Genomic DNA, 19,883 nt, shown 5'->3' on the forward strand with positions numbered 1-19,883 from the left:
GTCACTTAACATCAGTTCTACAGAAGGTATTTGATATTATCAACATTTTAATATTACTACATAAGTAAAGGTATGCGTTCATTTTTGTTTGTACAAAGACAGGCTACCCTACATCCGTCTAACCTCAGGACCCACCACCACTTCCTTAACGACAAACTGTGACCCAAATTTCTGATAATGCTCTACCACTCAGATTTATTTAATGAAAAGTTGTGGAATTTGGACCTCAGATTGAACAAAAAGTGACACATCAGAGAAACGGAACAAAACAAACACGTTTTTAAAAGCGCATCATAGACTTTCTTTTTCCGGGCACACATTGACAACCCACTGAAAATTGCTCTGTGACCCAGTTTTGTGTCCTGAACCACCAGTTGAGAACCTCTGCTCTATCATGTGTGAAACATATTTTTTTTACATTACCAAATACTATCTTCACTTAACAGGACAGGTATGAGAAACTTTCATCTGAACAGTAAGTAAAGCTGTCAGAAAGTGTCCAAAAAGTTTGTTATAGTTTCCTCTGAGATGTCGATGTGTAAATTGTAAATAATCAGTTAAGTATGAAGGAGTTAGTCATTTAAAGGAAGTTAGTGTAATTGCTTTCCACCAATGATTTTGACCCAAACTACAAATGCTTTGAACTGATACAACTTTAAGTGCAATAAATTGTGTTTTACTCCACTACATGTATTATTCAGTAATAGTAGATACTAAGTAAAATAAGATTTCCTTTACAAAGCATTCTTGAATATGAAGTGTTTCTAACAAGCCTACAATTACTTTTGATATGCTTATATTTTCCTGATAATACGTGTTTATTTCACTGATATATAAACACTGAACATTGTTGCATTTCCTGTAGTAAGACAGTACAAATTCGATTGGATTGCTGTTTTCAAATATTCTTCGGAGGCTGTTCACTTGTTCTGATGACTTCATTATTATTTAGTTTCACAAAAAAAAAAAAAAGGAAATACATAAGTTTTGGGTATTTAAAGTAACTAAACTAAGTCAAACACCATGGTGAGTGATGTCATTATTATAATTAAAAACAAGGTCAGTATTATGTCTTGCATATACCGGTGTATTGTTTGATCACTGTAGTAAATACTGACAATTAGTTGTCATGTCAGACTCAGTTGTTGTTGTGGGAGCAGCAAAGCTCTAGTTTCCTGTTTGACAAATTTACTGTGTAAGGCAGAACACACACACACACACACACACACACACACACACACACACACACACACACACACACACACACACACACACACACACACACACACACACACACACACACACACACACACACACACACACACACACACACACACACACACACACACACACACACACACACACACACACACACACACACACACACACACACACACACACACACACACACACACACACACACACACACACACACACACACACACACACACACACACACACACACACACACACACACACACACACACACACACACACACACACACACACACACACACACACACACACACACACACACACACACACACACACACACACACACACACACACACACACACACACACACACACACACACACACACACACACACACACACACACACACACACACAAAAACATCAGGATCTTCGTCACTTTTATTTGTTGCAAGGGTTTGGTCTAAAAACACAATTTCCAGCACCGATACTGAATATCATATGGAAAACCATTAAAAAAAAAACCAGTTAGGAAACAAAAGAAGCATAAATATATAAAAAGGGAAACATGTGTTTTAGCTACCAGGATAAAGAGTGAAATTACAGACAATGGGTGGCATGTAGAAAATATCTTCAAACAACAAAAAAAAAGGGGGTTGTTTTTTCATTTATTGGTTGATGTTCTTCTTGGCATATTACAAGCTCCCCAGCTCGTGCAGTGTTTGTTCCAGAAGTTGATGCATATTTACGTTATCCTTTTTCGCTTCATGTATGCCGTCTGCAATAAAAAGGTAAGAGCAGTTAAAGAAAATGCCTATATCAGTGAACAGATTGATTAGCACTAAAGTGCAATGGTTGAGCAGATGACATGTAGTTTGTGGAGCACACTCAAGACGTTAAAGAAATAGAAGAAGACGGGGTAAAACAGAAAGAAGTCCTTTATTGAACTAAAGCAAAAGGAGAAAGGAGAACTTTAAAGCAAAGGGAGAAAACAAGAGACAAAGTGCTTCTGATCAGACAAGAGGAGGCAAAGAGAAAGTGAAAACATCACGAGCTGAACGCAAGGTTTACAAGGTGTTCATATCACTGAGGGCATGATCCAGCTCCTCGCTGATAGCCTTGTACTTGAGCTTCTGAGTGTACACTTCGTCTGCAGGTCAGAGGTCAGAGGTCAGAGGTCAGAGACAGGGAGAGCAGGTGGAAGAGGTGCAGAGGGAATTGCAGACCAAAGAGGAAAGGAAGAAACAAAGAGATCTTAGATTAAGAATGAGAAATACGGAGCGGGAAAGTTTCAAACAAAGTGAATCAAAGAAAGGATTGAAAAGGAGGATGATAATTAAACGTACCTTCTAAGTCATCTACGTTCTTTTCCAGCACGGCAACTGCTTTTTCTGAACGCTCTGCACGGGATTCAGCCTTACGACAAAGACACACAATAAAACATATTGATCATCCAGTCACAGCTCCCACCAGAGGACAGCGCTTAGACAGACATGAACTTACATCCTTAAGTTTTTCATTCAGTGTTCTGATCTCTTCCTCGTAACTGTCCTCTTTTGTAGAATACTAGAGAGAAACAGACAGAGACAATCATTTCAATGAAAAAAAACAACAACATTTTTCTTTCTGAAAATGAGTTTTTTTCCAGGCTTTTAATGCTCAATACGAGAATCGGTGGGATGGCGGGTGTGATGAGGTCTTAAGCCTCTGTACAGGGGGCATGCAACATAACCGCTAGGGCCAGATTATCTGTGCTGAAATGTATCTTTCTAAGAAAATACGATCATTGTTTTGGTGTTTGAAGCTCATTCTGTGCAGAAGCATATTGGATGCTTCCCTTTAAATCTACAGGACAGATTGACACCACTCACCTTGTCAGACTGAGCCTGTAGAGACTTCAGGTTGTTGGTGACGTTCTTCAGCTCTTCTTCCAGCTCTCCACACTTACTGTACAAAGACAGAAATTCATATAAATGTGACTGAAAACTTATTTTTAAAAAAGGTGTAGGTGTCTTGAGAGATTCAGTGAATTTCTGCTTACAGCTCTGCAATTTCTGCCCTGTCTTCTGTTCTCTCCAGGTCACCCTCCAGGATCACCAGTTTACGGGCAGACTGGAGTATAAAAATAAACCAACACAGGTGAGCAAATACAGAATGATATCAGATCCATGTGTGAACTCTAAGTCAGCTCTAATGAGATCTCTCCAGTGGATGTACCTCCTCGTATTTGCGGTCGGCCTCCTCGGCGATTTGTTTGGCTTCTTTGAGCTGCATCTCCTGGAGCTCCATCTTCTCTTCGTCTTTCATGGCTCGGTTCTCAATCACCTTCATGCCCCTGAAGATCACAAAGACGGACAGTTTGCAGTTAAACAACACCACAGTATTATCTCTGCTATAGTTCTCCCCATCCATAAAACTTAAAATTAAACATGGGCTCATAGATAATGTATCCACGCAGATAACCTGAAAAATATATAGAAATAAATGAAGACTGTTCCTAAAAACTTAAATTATCAACTTATATATTTTTTTGCAAGTTGTTTTTGTTACGTTGGAAGTTTTTTTTTTTTTTTTTTTTTAAATCAAACTTTTAATTTGGAATTTATCTTTGGAGATGTCTCCTGTCCTTATTTTGTATCTGTATGAATCAGCATTTAAATTGTATTGTAAAATGTATAAAGTTTATTTTATTATATCTTTGCATTTGAATTTTTCTCAAACAGTTACAACCCCCAAACAGATCCCTCCTGATGTTGTTTTATATCCAGCTATGGTTACAGTATTTTCTTTTTGGAGAACCAAGTGGCTATGGCTGAAGCTAACACCGGGGGGGCAATAAGTTGAAGTTCCTTGATTGTCCACTTGAGGCCGGCTCCAAAAGCCAATGAACCCCCATTAAGCCCAATGTCAAAATATAATTTACAGAAGAAATAATCGTTTTTACAGAGCTATTTAAAAAAACAAAAACATTTGGTTCATATATCTCTTCTTTTTTTTGTTAGAACTGTACAATGGTTGCATTTTTGTTTTATAACTCATTTGTTTTGGTTATGCTAAGGCTCCGCGATTTACAGAAATAGGGTCCTGACCTATTCGACTGACAGCTGGGAGTGTTGTTGCTGTGCATCAGGAGGCTTCAGGCCCGCCTCCGCGTCACCTCTTTGCCCGTTTTTTTAGATCGATAAAAAGTTAGGTCGAGAAAGCATTTCATATGGTCATCGTTCGGCTTCTCTTTAGAAACTAATGGGACTATGTTCATGTTTTATTCAGTCTATGACATCAATGGTTGTGTTTAACCTATATAATATCTAAGAGTATCTCAAAAAGTGTGTTGTTTCTGTAAAGTGATCGGATGACGCATTACAACTTAGTTTTTAAATGTTGATTCTCACCTCTCGCTCTCATCTGCAGCCTTCTCAGCCGCCTCCAGTTTCTGCAGGGCTGTGCCCAGTCTTTCCTGAGCGCGGTCCAGCTCCTCCTCCACCAGCTGGATCCTGCGGTTCAGGGATGCCACATCGCCCTCCGCCTACAGCGACACAGAGAGGAAGAGAGAGATGTCAGAGGTCAGCCAGGAAACACAGTGCAGCCGCAGGAGGAAGGATACTGTTTAGGATGGCTGAAGCTGCATGTTTGAAACGTGCTATACATTGTATATTTATTGATTTTTAAAAAGTGGTCTAATGAGGTGATTAAAGCTAATTTCTTGCATTGCCAACTCAAAGAAAATAGAGTTTCTTGGAGTATAATGGTCTTAATATTGTTTTTAGTTTATTAAAAGTTCTGTAATTAGGCCTTTTCATGATCTGCAATCAATCCAGATACTTGGAGCATTTTTTAGTTGACTGGTCACAATAATATGGTCAGTTTGGAACCGATATATTCCAGTTGTCTTCATTCATATAGGTCAGGTCTTTTACAGGTAAGCAGTTTTATTCTCAACAACCATAATGACTTCTGGACTTTGCAGCTTGACCAGATACTCGGAAAACTGCTGATGTAGACGAAGAGGCTGACAGCAGTAAACCCTGACGCATCTCAAGTTTTACAGCTCGATTGTCGTAATGGTTGTCAAGTGAAACCATGGATGTTTGTGAGACAACAGATTAGCTCTCCTTGGCCTGTTTCCTGTTGGGCTGATACCACAGATAACCATGTCTGCCCTCTCCTTCCTGTGTAGTGACTCAAGAGGATTAAGAAATAGATCAGCTCTTCATTTTGTACACTTATGAGTCAAATGACAAATTAAAAATGCTAAAAATAAAATAAAAAAAGCAGAAAAATAACCAAACATGAACCACTTTCAGAGTGTATATGACAATAAAAAAGGTGTTTGTCCAAGATTATGAGACATTACAATCCTGCCATCCTTCGGTATTTCACAACTAAGCTGACAGTATGAAGTGAAGGCACTCGGTGCAGTTCTTCGTGTTTGAGGAAGATATGGGGCGGGTTTGAGTTAGATAACACAGCCGAACAAAGGTCCGCGAAGGAATGTCCATAAAACGATGCCTCAACTTCCTCAAAGCCTCTAAAACGACCCTTCAGGACACCTTGCAAAGTAAAAACAACACATTTACCAATGGGGTTCGGAGGAAAAGTTGTAAAATATTTTCGGGCCGGAATGAGAGGATGATAGTCTACTTGTTAGGCTACCTGAAGTACAAGAGCAAGTTATGAAGTTCTCAATAAAGATGCCTAGGCGGCGAGTGAGACTAAAAGTCAAATGAAAATTGCGACAGAAGTTGTAAAAATGGACACATTTTCTCACTTTTTCGCGCTGTTCCCGTTCAGTGTCCAACGCCCTTTGTACTTCCAGTGCATGATCTTCCGCATCGTCAACTTGTTGCTGGAGGCTTTGGATTTTCTTCTTTACCACCTCCATTACCTCGATTAAGTTGTTTTCTCGACCGAAAAAGAATGCGGAAGGAGGGAGGAGAAAAAAAAGTAGCAGCCTAAATTTGACCGGCTGTGTCCCCTTAAAAGTTATCGATTTGAAGTTTCAAGCTCCGAGGAAAAGGCTTTTTTTCCCCTCTCGGGCAGGAAGTCAGGGACGTGCACTGTTGGGATGGGGAGAGAGAGGAGAGGAAAAAAAAAGGGGTTGGGAGTTTTCAGGAAATTTATGGCGAGATCCTCCAATCCTGTGAAGAAGCCTGGTCTCCGATGACATCACCGGATTTAGGAGGGGAAGGCACTGCTCCTTTTCCTCCACAAAAGAGGTGTGTAAAAGTCTGTGAGAGGGAGCCGAAGCGGTTCCATTGTGGACTTATAAGGCAAATTTAAGGTGTTGCCTAAACTGCATTTTTCTAGTGTGATCAGGAGGAAGCAGGGCAGAGATCATGAGAGGACGAGTAGGCTATACAGTTCTGATTCATCGCATTCACCAGTCTGATGAATCACAGCTTATTAAATGTGGAAAATCAAGACATATGATTGATATGGTTCAGATGGGGGAGGATAGGAAGGAGTCTGAAAGGACAGAGTTGTAAATTCAAAGGTCCAAAGTTTACTTCTAGAAAAGGGGGGAGGAAAGGAGGGAGGGTGTAAGGTTTGGGTGTGGCAGCAATAACACTCTCGAACAAGGGTTGTTGACCTGCATTGGACTGGAATGTAAATTGATTTGCTTGCAGGCATGACCTGCAGCCATAGGGTGGCGACACATTCCTCCAGGGCCCCCCTTCTGTCTCCACCTCCTCCTCCTCCTCCTCCTCCTCGCTCTTCATTGATTTATTTTCTCTGTCTGTCCCTGTGTCACTTTAATACCCATCCAGCATCCCTCAGAAGCTGTGTAAAATATACTAAGAGAAGAAATAGGGTTGGACAAGTCTACAGGAAGAAGATCTTCTGGCTGCTGAGACACAAATCATGTGTGATCAGACCTCTAACCTTTGAGGGGTTTTACCTCACTTGCTTTCAAAAACGGGGGGTAAAAAAAGATGCTGCATATTCATTCATTATGGCAATTAATAAATGATATTATTTTTTAGTCAAGGCCAACCATGCGCAGGTTCCACTGTGTGAGAGAATTTAACACAAGATAATCGTTTATTGATTCCCGCAAGAGCAGAAATTCAGCTGTAGGCAAGTTGGTAAATACAAAGATAGAACAGATTGGATTGCATTGTAAAGGCTAATTGTTTTGAATTTGGTTGTGGCGATCTCATGAATATCTAGAAATATAAGGACTTTGATTGATCTCTTTAAGAGGCCTAACGGTCGAGCCAATATAAACAAACCTCTCAATTACAGCACACATCTACACTTTAGACATACCCTGCTTTATCAACTATTTTACTATCATGAACCCTTTTTTTTACCAAATGAGCTACATGCTGTATTGAAAAATCATTTGAAAAAAAAGCATTTTGAGATAAAAAATGAATGCATTATGTTAAGGTTTGTGAAACTGGGAAGCTGCCCACTGCTGGCTACTTCCACTTGTCTTTAAGCACAAATATTAATTCCAGTGTTAGAAATAAGAAGCTAATACTTTCACAATAAATGAAGGATTGTATTACAGTGCCAAACATGCTCTGCTTCCACTGGTTGTGAGAGTTTAATCTTTAATATCTTTTGTAGGTCAATTCTTCTTTCTTTTTTCCCCCCTGTAGATTATTCTTGGACCTTCTTCTTTTTATTGAAGGGAGGCAAAACATTTGGGAAGGATAGAGCGGAGTAGACATGCGTCAAAGAGCCGAGGCCGGGAGCTGAACCAGAAGGTGATGGTGTCGAGGACTGTAGTATCTGAATATGGGGCGCCGGCTCAACCTGAGCTATATGTTTGTGTTTTGTTGTGGTCAGAAAAAAAATACTCATAGTTGGAATTAGGAAACTATGAAAAAAACAGTTATTGGAGCTGATGATAATCCATTTATCACATAGATAGCACCAATAACAGTAAACTAAAGGCATAGTATGAGTATAAAAACAAAACATGGTGTTGTTTTTCCTACATCATGAATAATTTTTTAAGAAATTAAGAAATCAGTCAGTAATTGAAGACAATCATTATGATGTAAAAACTACATGACTAAAGAAGTTTCATTGTCATGTCATTAATAGCCGACGTGTTGTTACTGCCCATGAAAAGCAAAAGTCAGGACTGTTTTTCTACATATTTCTTCTCGAGATAAAAGATAAAACGTCACCAGAACATCTCTATTCCAGGTAACTGAGGCATATCTGTAAATCAAAGATGCTCCTTAAAGGTGAAAAGTCACCTTTATCAGCTTTGTTGCAGGTCAGGTACGCGTTGTAAGGCCAAACAGAGCAGAGAGTGTCTCCGCCCCCAAAAAAAGGGCCAGAGCATTGATTTCATTAGAAACTGCAGTATGGGGTTCTCTGTTTGCTTAAGCTGCATTCCTGAGATTCCTGGTCGGCTACAGGCCGGCCAAGTTCTGTCTGTGCTTGAGGAAAAGCTTTGTTACAGGCCTCAGGAATACACCAATAACTCAGACTGTGATTCTGTACAAAGACGTACAGCTCAGTCATTTCAGAATCCATTTAAGGTTTGTTGGTCTGCTTCTTTTGAGGTTGATCAGTAGGTGCTGAAGATTACAGGTTTTGTGTTAATTCTCTCTGTCATATATTGTGTGTTTTTGTTTGTGATTCGTAAAAGACAGAAAGAGATGTCTAAATTCAATCTCAGGGCAAAGCTTTCCGTACCTTTGCCTTCTTTCTTCATTTAGTTGAAGTCATATTGAGGGACTTTTAAAGATTGTGCCCTATAACTTTCCACTATTACAAAATGGTAAATACCTGATTCTGATGTTGGACTTTGATATAGTTTCTAACAATTTTATCTCTACATGTCAGTGTTTTCAAAATTGGCTGCTGTTTTTCATTAATTAGGAAACAAGTTAATTATTAAAATGCGTTCAGGCACGGCCTTTTTGAGGGTGTTGGTAGTCAAAACAACACTCAGACTGAGTGTCATAAGCACTTCATTTCTTTGAAAATAACATCTGTTTGCAGACCTGAATGTGTCTCAATTACTGACCCCCCCCGTCCCCCCCGCTCTCGATCTTTATACTTAAGTCCATCTGACAGAGTTGTTATCAATAGTTTACTGAAGTCTGAAACTTAGAGGTTGTGGTGTTCCAGTGTAATGCATTTCAGATGTCCCTTTCTGTGGTTCACTCACATCTGCGGCCTTCTTCTCAGACAGCTCCAGTTTCTCCTGAGCTTCCTTCAGGGCCTCCGAGTACTTATCAAGCTCATCCTCTGTTCCCTTCAGTTTCTTCTGCAGAGCCAGCAGCTCGTCCTCCAGCTGAAAGAAGACAAACACGACACAATGTCAGGATGGATACGATGAACGCAATCCAAGATGTTGCTCTTCAAAAGGGAAAAAGTATGAGTGAAACACTGCATGGAAAAATAGATGAATTATCTTGTATTTTTTAAGGCAGCGTTGGAGCAGTTTGGAGTTATCCTCCAAGCTCACTTTACATATTTAGATAGAAACACTTTGTCAATACCCAGAAGCACTCAGATGTGAGAACATGACTGATAAAAAACCTGAGTTAAAAAAGGCATGTGTTAATGTGTGGTGTTGCACTCTGATGCTTTGAGCTAAATGCAAATACCAACATGCTTACTTTCTCATTTTATCATGCTAACATGCTTATTTCACGTTGGTGCTCACCACGTTTACCATGCCATTTTAGTGTGTGAGCATTAGAGACTGTAAGAAGTGAACTTAGCCACCAGCATGATGTCACACATTATTTAGTGGACTACAATTTTATTGCCACACGTTTGGCGTTTTTTAAATCTTGTAGGCTACATATGGGTGGATAGGCCTCCACATTGCCATGCCACTGTGGTCTGTTAGTTCCAAATGTTAGCATCAAGGTAGCCACACAATAAGCAAAATCTACTTGATCAACTAGTTAAGCAGTATTACGTGACAGAGTTAATGGTGTAGGCCTACTATAGGCTATATCAGTACTGATGTGATTCATTCGTTAAGGCTTAAGGCACCAGGCTGAGTGTCAAAGATAATCACAGTGCTGATATTCAGTTCAACATCACAACCTCAGAAATTCTTTGATGTCAGAAAGATTTGTAGTGAATAGTGAATTGTCCTGATCTTGTTATGTTGTCTACATTCTGTATGTCCTGTTTTGCTCTATTTTTATGTTTTCAATGTTTGTATGTCATTTTCATTTGGGTACATTTTATTTGTGATAGTAAATATTCTTACTTTGTTATTTTTACTGTATTTTATTTTAACTTTGTTTAATCTCTTAAAGTGAGGTTTTGAGATAAGCCCTCATGGGTTTCTACCTCACCTGCACATGTGTTTCATTTTTTTATTCATTCTGTTTGACTGTTTGAAATAATTTGCAAATAAACTAAACTAAAACCTCCAGTGTGATATTGTTTTATTCAACAATTAAAAAGACAGATGATTGTAGTTTTAAGTAGCCTAATAATCGACAGCAGATTGTTCTACAATTTAACTGAAACTATAGACTGTTGCCAAGCAACCCAAACATTCTCCTGCTCTATGTTGCTTGGCTTGTGTCCATGGTTACCACAGACCAACTACTTTGTTTTACACTCATTTACCTGTATGTTGTAATTTATCAAGAAACCATGAAACCATAGCTTCCTTTCTGAGGTTTCAGATAGATTTGAATAGAAACAAGCGCTGTCTGCTGTATTCAGAGCTGCTGCCTGAGGCGGAGTGATACACAAAGTGACAAGTCCCAGTGATGCCATGCTCTTTATCAGAACTCTTGGAATGCCTCTCGTCCAATCAAATGACTTGGTCTGAACTGTTTAATCATAATGTTGTGTGTTTCTTATAATGGGACCAAAATTTACAAATATGAACATTGGGAGGTGTTAAATTATATTTGAAATTGTTAATTAAGATTGTTAATACAGTACGGAAATGTTTGTTGATGTGATAAATATAACATATAAACAGTATATTTCATTTTCTCATAGCAATATTTTTTTTTAACTAATTAAGTCGACCCCTGTTGGACATTAGAAATAAAGCAAGTTTGAAGCTTTGAAGTATTGCTTGGAATCTATAATCTGCTTCTTCTTTTGATACAGTCTTTATTTAACATGCTAACATTTTCTTAATCGCTCATAAACCACGAAGAGACTGATGGGGTTATCATTTAAAAATATTTGTTCGTAAACCGATTATTGGACCACTCGATGGTTCCAGATTAAAAGTCATAATATACAGCAGACTAAATAGTTTTCAGAGGATATGATTGTCTGTTTAAACATCCCAGCAATCCATCCTGTAGTCTTTTTTTTCTCTCAATACCACAAATATAAACCTCATGGTGGCAAGAAGGGAAACATCAGGTGAGCACCAAAGGGATAATGATTCATCCTCTGGGAATCATGAATGTCTAAACATCATTTCATGCCAAAACCATTTAATATGTGTTTATATTACTCAAGAGATAACAGCCTACATGTAGCCCCGTTGCCAGCATGGCTCAAAACGCAGGAAGTGTTCCCATGATTATAGCCGCAGATCTTACATCATCAAAAGTTTTCATCAGGACTATTTCTTTTGAAAAAAGTAGTTCCAATGTTAACTCTCCATGATGAAGTCTGTGGATAATCAAGAGTACCCAGGACATTGTCTGTTGTCTGTATATGTTGTTGATATTAAGTATGTGTTCTGTGTATTTTCAGTGTCTTCCGTCAGCTCTGTCTGCGCTCTGAGGTTGGTCCCATCTGACCAAGAATAGCAAAGAAAGCATCTCTTAGCGCTGCTTGTATTGCTGCCATCCAAACAAACTAAAGCCCTCTGCGTAATCTTCTAGGATTTCATGCTGACTCCGTCTTGATCTGGAAGACATGCTGAGGGTCCATGTGTGTGCTGCCAACTGACAACTGTCAGTGCTTGTTCTCTCTGAGGGTGTCATTAGAGCATTAGCCACCCGGGAAGAGGATTCTTTCCACTTGCTTTAATGAAGATCCTGGCTTTTTTCAGTGAATCTCAAACTCCCTGCCCTCCAGCATTCCTCCCGTACCGCCATGATGACAAAACCGCCTCCTACTGTGAAATAATTGCCTCGTTTTGAAAACCTCAAATATCCCATTACATCCCCAAGTTCTGCTTTGCTTGTATAAAGTATGCTATCATTAAGTTAGCCCTCAAAATATCACTCTGTGTAAGGCTTGTGCAATGCAGCACCAAATATGGACGTGTGTGCAATTTGGGAGGTTTTCCTGAACAGACTCAAATTCAGATAAGGATGCTGGGTAATGCAGTTCTTCTCAGTTTAAGATTAAAAGCACCAGCTGCTGCTGATTGGCTGATCCTCCGCAGCATATTTCTGGTAGTCTGAAAAAATCCCTGAGGTTTGCTGTTGAAAATATTTCACCAGTCGTCACTTTGTGATTCTCTTCTTGCATCCCTGTGGACCTCCTCCTCCTCCTCCCCCCCCCCCCCCCCCCCCCCCCCCTTCTTCCCCCTGCCCACCAGAAGACACGGCCCAGGGGCTCGGTATCAGCTGCTCTTTGTAATTCAGCATTTGGTGCTTTGGAAAATATGTGACATCGTATGCAGAGCTACACTCTGCACAAGGAGTTTGAGCACTTTTTACATTTATTTATTGATTAAATTAAGATACAATTATGGATGGGAATTAATTTCATTTGCAAATGGGAGATTCTTTTTTTTTATCAAATCAATTAAATAATCAATAATCACATAATAATAATAATAATAATAATAATAATCAAAATAAATTAAAATAATCAGTGGATAAAAGACACTTAAAAACTATTTGAACTTTGAACTTGGCAACTAGATTTTACTACCTTGATTTGTATTTCTTGACTCAACACATCAGAACTTCACCAACTACAAATGTGCATGAAGAGTGAAATGCTAGAAGTCAAAAAGCTCCAGCGACACTTCAACACTTTCAGTTATTTGTCAATAAAGTTGATCTTCACTCCAAGTGTTGCTGGAGCTTTTTCACCTCTTAAATCAAAACTACTACTTTGGATTTTTCTGGTCATGTCATCTATCACGAGATAAAAAAAATAAATCACATCTAAAATATGAATTTATTTTGCAGATACTTCAATGGACCCACAAAAACCCCAAATAAATGAACCAAAAAATGTTTTTGTTACAAGTATTTTATCAAGAGATTGTTCAAATCTATTCATTTAGGCACCTTAATTATTAATGTATTTTACATTTTTTTTTTATTTTTTTTTTTTATGGTCTGTTAAGCCGTCTCTTATTAGAACTTGTATGCTGTGCTCATTATGTTCGCACTTTTCTAATCTTACTTGTGTTGTGTATTTGTTCATAGACTTCTTTTAACTGCTGAGACACTGTAATATTTTCTGCCTTGGATGATTCACGTCATTCTTATTTGACACCATCACATCTTGTCTCACCTGCTTGGATTTGTCCTCCGCTGCCTTCTTGTCGGACTCAGCCTGTTCCGCCCTGTCGATGGCGGTCTCCTTGTCCAGCTTCAGCATCTGCATCTTCTTCTTGATGGCCTCCATGGTGATGGCTGGGTTTCAGTGGCTCACCAAAAAAAACAGAAGAAAATCCCTTTTTTTTATATCTGTAGGTGAAAAAGCTGCTGCAGATGTTCAGAGGAAGATCCCTCACAGGGCCAACTGGAAGATCAACCAACGGATGCAGAGAAGAGGAGGAGGAGGAGGGAGACAGACGGAGAGTGAGCAGAGGAGAGGAGGATGCAAAGTGAGAGTTGGAGGAGCTCTGCGTGATTTCAACTTCACTCGAGGTTTTGAGGCAGCCCCGGTCTCCAGTGACAGCCCTTTCCCACCGTTTACCCCGTCTGCCACTCCCCACTTTGGCTACTCTAAACCTCACTATGCCCCCCCCAACCCCACCCCACCCCTCCCTCCCTGATCTGAACCTCACCTCTTCAAGGCTCTTAGGAGGAACAACATGATGTAGATGTGTTGGCAACATCCCACCCCTGTCCTTTTTTTTTGGGTCATGGCCTTTTTGTTTTGGACAGAAGTGAGGAGAGAAATATCTGATAAGAAGCAGCAGAATGATCCGGAGCCCAGACATCAAAAGAACATTGTTCACATCAGTAATATGAGTTTCTGAGGTTTCATTTTTCTCCCCCGCTGATGAGCTGCATATCCATACGCCTGTGTTCTTACTTAGGAATGTTCAAATTGATGTTAATACCAGAGTTGGTTAGAGAAGGACATAGTTTTCATTCTACCGCTGAATGAAAAAGGGCTGTATGGAAAATGATCCAGCCAAAGAAAATTGGGGCTGTCTGTATGTGATCTACACCAGGCTGCTGCAGCTTTTCGGTCGAGCTGCACAGACATAAACCACAGGTCTCCTGCAATTAACATCCTCTTAATTACTACTGGCCTGACAGACCTTTATTTAGTCATGTTTTCTGTAATTTGGAAGGCCCACAAATGCATGAAAACTTTGTTGACAGGCGGTCACAACTTGTTTTACACAGATGGTTTCCAGGAATATGATTTTATGCACCGATGAGATACGCATGGTACGCATGGTATTAATGTCATGGGACTTATTTGCAGAAAAAAATGACAAGAAAAGCTTAAAAAATTGTACCAAAAGAAAATAGATATCTTTAATATTAGAAGCTTGTGCAAGCGATGGTTAATTTGAAATCATTGGGAACTGTGTTTCTGTGTGTGTGTGTGTGTGTGTGTGTGTGTGTGCGCGCGCACGTGTGTGTTATTGCAAATGACGTCAGCACCTATAGACCTGTCTGCTTGATTTCAGCTCATCTGTGCCAGCTGCCCTATCTAAAAATAGAGATTAGAAGGAAACTCAGAGAACAGTGAGGCACACAGAGGCCCCTTCAGTTACATCTGAGAATAAACTTGGACTCATGTACACTGTCTCTTGTTTTTCATGCTGCACTGACACTTGTTGCAGTGTCCATCCCATAGTTTGATGTGATTTCTTATAGAACGATTGTGTTCTGGCAAAGAGAACTCTTCACAGGAGGGGAAATTAGAAACAACACCTGATATTCAGTTTTCTTCACTTTGACTTACGGAGCATATTGTACAAAAAAAGCATCTTAAACTGTCCCTTAAAACTGCACTAAATGTCCCTTTATGTCAATCAATCAATCAATCAATCAATCAATCAATCAATCAATCAATCAATCAATCATTATTTGTACAGCGCCAATTCATTACAAAAGTTATCTCGAGACGCTTTACAAAAAAGTATAATATGCAGGCAGGATTTCCTCCTTATGTGTCGTAAGAATTCTCTTATTTCAGTCCAGTTTAGGATGTTATCAAAGCTCAGATTAGCTGATCATTTAGTGATTCAATCTAATTCTGCCTCATACCACATCGAACGTGTGTATGTTCGACACTAATAGAAGGTGAAGAAGAGAGACAACAGGAGTGCTTCTGGAATCCCTCAAACCAGCGGTGCTCATTGAAGGTATTATTTTAAGAAAAAGTGGAGGAAAGCTTAAGAACAAAAACATTGGTTATAAATTATCCAGGCACTCAGGATGGTTTGAAAAATATAATTCATAGGTCTAGAAACATTTAAAATACACCAACGTGATTCAGCCTGTGCCTTTTTCAGGGTGTAGTAACGCTACATTTGTAGATGTATATTTTTTGGGGGCATTTTTTTATCTTTATTAGATGGGACAGCTGTAGAGAGACATTGTGGGGGATGACATGCAGCAAAGGTCGGAGGTCGGATTAGAACCCAGGGCCACTGCGATGAGGACTACAGCCTCTGTATATGTGGTGCGCAACATAACCGCTATCAGTGCCCTAAATGACACTGCATTTATGCCAATATTTTTTGGTCTTAAGTTTTCCTCCATTTTTTTTTCTAATAGGATTTAGGACATAGGACATTTAACTTAAACCAAGATTTCACATGGAAAAGAATGAATGCAAAAATTTTAATTTTATTTATTTATTATATAGACCTTTACTTAAACTGCAGTTCACAAGTACAGGTGACACAAACCTAACCGCTGAATTGGATCGTTGTCTTTACCAGCACAGATGTTGAACAATACATAAAAACATCATAATAATTTAACACACTCCTTACTACTGCGCACACACACACACACACACACACACACACACACACACACACACACACACGCACACACACACACACACACACACACACACCAGGTATTGCATACATACAAGTGAGGAGCAAGAGATCAAACTAGCAGAGAAATGCAGAAAACAGTTAAAGCATTAACATTCATGAGCGCAGTAGTTTGTTTTTTTATGGTTTGAATCGACCTTTGGGAACAATTGGGTTGACTTTTAATGTGTATTGTAAAAAGTGTGTAAAAGTGTGTGTGCAGCACGAGAGAAATTGTGACTAAGTGTGTGTAAAACTTTACGTTAGCTTTGCAGCAGTCTGAGGAAATCTCTTTTCTTTAAGAGAGACCAATAGTTCTGTAAGTGGACGAACACAACTCTGTTTAGAAGGGGGGGGGGGGGGGAGCTGCAGCCCTTTTTTGGCCTGAGTTTATGAAAGTGGTGGCAGTTTGATAGCTTGAACAAGCTTACATCACGTCCTGTAATGATAAAGGGCTGGGGCTGCGTGCCTTATTTGGTCTGTCAGGACGCTCCTTGTGTGCAATGTTATGATAACACATAGCTCGGATACAACCGGGACAATTTAACGTTACAAATGTTGATTTTGGAAATGTTTTGGTGATGTTTTCTTCTAATATCAGCATTCTTTGACTTGTTTGGGCTGTATGGTTAGAAGCAAAGAGGCCTGACGAGGAACCAGAAGAGGAGAGGGGGGGGGGGGGGGGGGGGGAGGAGGAGGAGGAGGTGAGGGAGAGAGAGAGAGAGAGAGAGAGAGAGAGGCAGAGTGAATCAGATGCGGAGTGAGAGAAATCAGAAACCTCCCACAGGAAACCCAGCTAAACTCCTCTTCTCCTTGTATGGTAAAAAACTCCCCCAGAAAGCCACAGGATCGTCTTGGGAGTAGAGTCAAAGTCCTGCTAAGTATAAATCACAAAGCCATGGGAATGGTGGAACAGATTCGAGTGTGTATGAATGCTCGGAGAGGAGAGAGTAGAACCGTTTTAATAGCCTTTAGTGACTGATGTCATGCAAACTACATGTTGGCACTGATGCTACACTTTGCTCCTCAGGGTTTCCACTTTGCGATCAGCGGGAAGAATTTGACAAGCAATTATTGGATTTATTTCTTACATAAATCAGTCCAAAGAGATGCAATTGAAAGTCTCATATTACAAAAGTTGGCCGTGGCAACACCTGCACTTAAGAGTGCGTAACACCTGTGTGATTCACTGAGTCATAGTCCACTCTAACAAGCCCATTCTGTAACACAACTACACACGTCACCGGGCCTGTTCAGCTCTGAGGCTTCTGCACAAACATGTTTATTAACTACGCAACCACATCCACTGCCCACATTCTCACAGACCAGAGTCACAAACACACACACACACACACACACACACACACACACACTGTACAGCATATAGCGTATGGAAGTATCTGAGGGACGTGGCAATCTGTTATATTTGGCTCTGTCGCTCAGTCCACTTGTATCTATGACTTCTGACAATGTCTAGACTCCATCTTACAGGCCAAGGGGAATTGGGATGTGTCACTTTGATGAGGCACAGTTGTCTTGCACAAGCTCGGTGCGGAAAGGCTTTCCAAATGGAGACGCTGATCTGAGCAGGGGGAGAAAAAAGATGCTCGTCAGTTTGCACTCTCACACTCACACACATTTTTATCTGCTTTAACCACTTTTGTTTTTTAATTTATGAAGCAGAATTTAAAAACTGTGTTTCTCCAAAACTTCCTCCCCTCAAATGCTCTGTTGTAACTTCTTCTTCACTCCCCGTCATCACTTCACATCCCGATCTCTGCACACGCACAGCTGTGGAAAGTAGCAGCTGTTTGAGTTTGTGTTATAGAACAAGCTTTTAAACCCATGTTATTTCACTGTTAAGCCTGCGCTACCTCAATGTAGCTTTGTGTACTCTCCTACACTGACACATTAATAAGCATAATATATGTCTCGTGTTTCAGGGGTCTTTTCACCTCTGATGAAGTCATAACTTGTTGCTTGGCTGCTGTTTAACACCACAGATGTTATTCTCAGTGAGATTAGGAAGTTTAGTTATGTTTCAGTATTAGGTTAGGATGGAGGCCCCATCAGAACTTAAGACAATAAAGAGTTGCACTAATTAAGTGCAGCTGAATGAAGAGAACGATTTTGAATGAGTTCAAATTAGTCACACATTTTTGCACAATTACAATGGAAATACATAATGAGTGTTGGATTGTAAGAGACTCACTGCACAAGGCAGATAGTTAATAAAGACTAGTTACTCTAGTTGGCTCTTTATTATGTGGACGTAACATTTAAGGTCATTTTAAATGCATTCATTTATTTCTGTTTTAATGGGGGAAACAGACACATAAGAGCACACATAGCATCCCTTTAGCAAAAGTACTTTAAGGTACCTTGTCTAAGTTCACACCCGAGTAAATACCTGATTATATTTTGTATCATTCAGCAAACTCAGATTCTAAAATTAGGATAGTCTTGACACGAAAGTGCTTCAAAAACTGGATATATTTTTTCCTGGTTCTTTGCCTTTTTGTGAATTAATTTATCCCCCACCTACCAAGATTATCGCTAAGGAAATACAAAAATAAAAAACATTTAAAAAACATTTTCGTTAACTGAAACTTTATTAAAACAAGGCTTCACCAAAACACGTTAACCAACTGTTTTGTGTGTTTACAAAACTGACTGAAATAAAATAAAATAATAGAGTAAATGTATTTTTTTTGTCTTTGACACACGAGCACACTGAGTGACACGAGGCCTATCCTCAGGATTTGTCTCAGGCACGTTAGTTTAAATTTTGGATGAGCTTTCTTACTGAAGAAGTTCAAACTTGTAACCCTTACGTGTACAATACTTTAAAGTGTATTTTTTTTTTTTTAAAGAAGTTGCTTGTTATCTTTCTCTGAACCATTTATGATACAGAGACAACAATAAAAATAAAAGTAGGCTTTTATTTACAAAAGTAAAACCTAATTTAAACTAAACCGAATCAAAATAACTAATTAACTTAAATAACTTCAGTTGTGTGAAAAGCATCAGTGCCCACACCGCAGTGTCACGGAGGTGCTTGGAAAGTAATTCATCCAGTATATTTTTATTTATTTGATTTTATTCAACAGGATTTGCCACTTACCACATCCAGAGTCGCTGTCTGTCAACAGGCAAGGCAGGCAACTGCTTAGGGCCCCAGGCCAGTATAGGGGGCCCCATCGAGGTCTGACAAACTTTAAACCACAGCAGTGGCAAAAAATGTGAAAAGTTTGCAATGACAGAAAGAAACCTCCCTGAGAGCGCCCCATCTGACAACATATTGTTGCCCTTCCAAGCATCACATGCATTATTACTGTGAAAATGTTTGTTAATGAAAGTCCACAGGAAGAGGAATTACATTATTAGCCTACTTATAACATCATAAAGATGAACGCTGGTTGGAGGGGCCCCCTGTTAATTTTTGCCCAGGGCCCCACCAGACTCGCCACTTACCACATCCCATCATTCCTTTGAGAAATACACATAATTCATCCTGCTGTATTATTTAAGTTGTTGTTTATATCC

The 19,883-nt window shown here is 39.6% G+C and overlaps 1 protein-coding gene across 4 annotated transcripts; it reads right to left on the minus strand.

The window, feature by feature from the left end:
* Positions 1-1,634: 1,634 nt before the first annotated feature.
* LOC132979455 (tropomyosin alpha-1 chain-like) lies at positions 1,635-14,012 on the minus strand. Of its 4 annotated transcripts, none has more exons than XM_061045281.1 (9): positions 13,613-14,012; positions 9,354-9,479; positions 4,606-4,739; positions 3,431-3,548; positions 3,255-3,325; positions 3,085-3,160; positions 2,717-2,779; positions 2,560-2,629; positions 1,635-1,991 (listed from the first exon to the last, which is right to left on the minus strand). In XM_061045281.1, the coding sequence occupies exons 1-9, from the start codon at positions 13,724-13,726 to the stop codon at positions 1,909-1,911; spliced, it is 855 nt and encodes a 284-aa protein (XP_060901264.1). In that variant the 5' UTR covers positions 13,727-14,012; the 3' UTR covers positions 1,635-1,908. The 4 variants fall into 4 exon arrangements, with proteins under 4 accessions (XP_060901264.1, XP_060901266.1, XP_060901263.1 ...); XM_061045280.1 differs by lacking the exon at positions 1,635-1,991 and adding an exon at positions 2,142-2,363; XM_061045283.1 differs by lacking the exons at positions 9,354-9,479; positions 13,613-14,012 and adding an exon at positions 5,982-6,598.
* Positions 14,013-19,883: the final 5,871 nt, after the last annotated feature.

This window comes from Labrus mixtus, chromosome 8 (assembly GCF_963584025.1).
Source record: "Labrus mixtus chromosome 8, fLabMix1.1, whole genome shotgun sequence".
NCBI classification, from domain to species: Eukaryota; Metazoa; Chordata; class Actinopteri; order Labriformes; family Labridae; genus Labrus; species Labrus mixtus.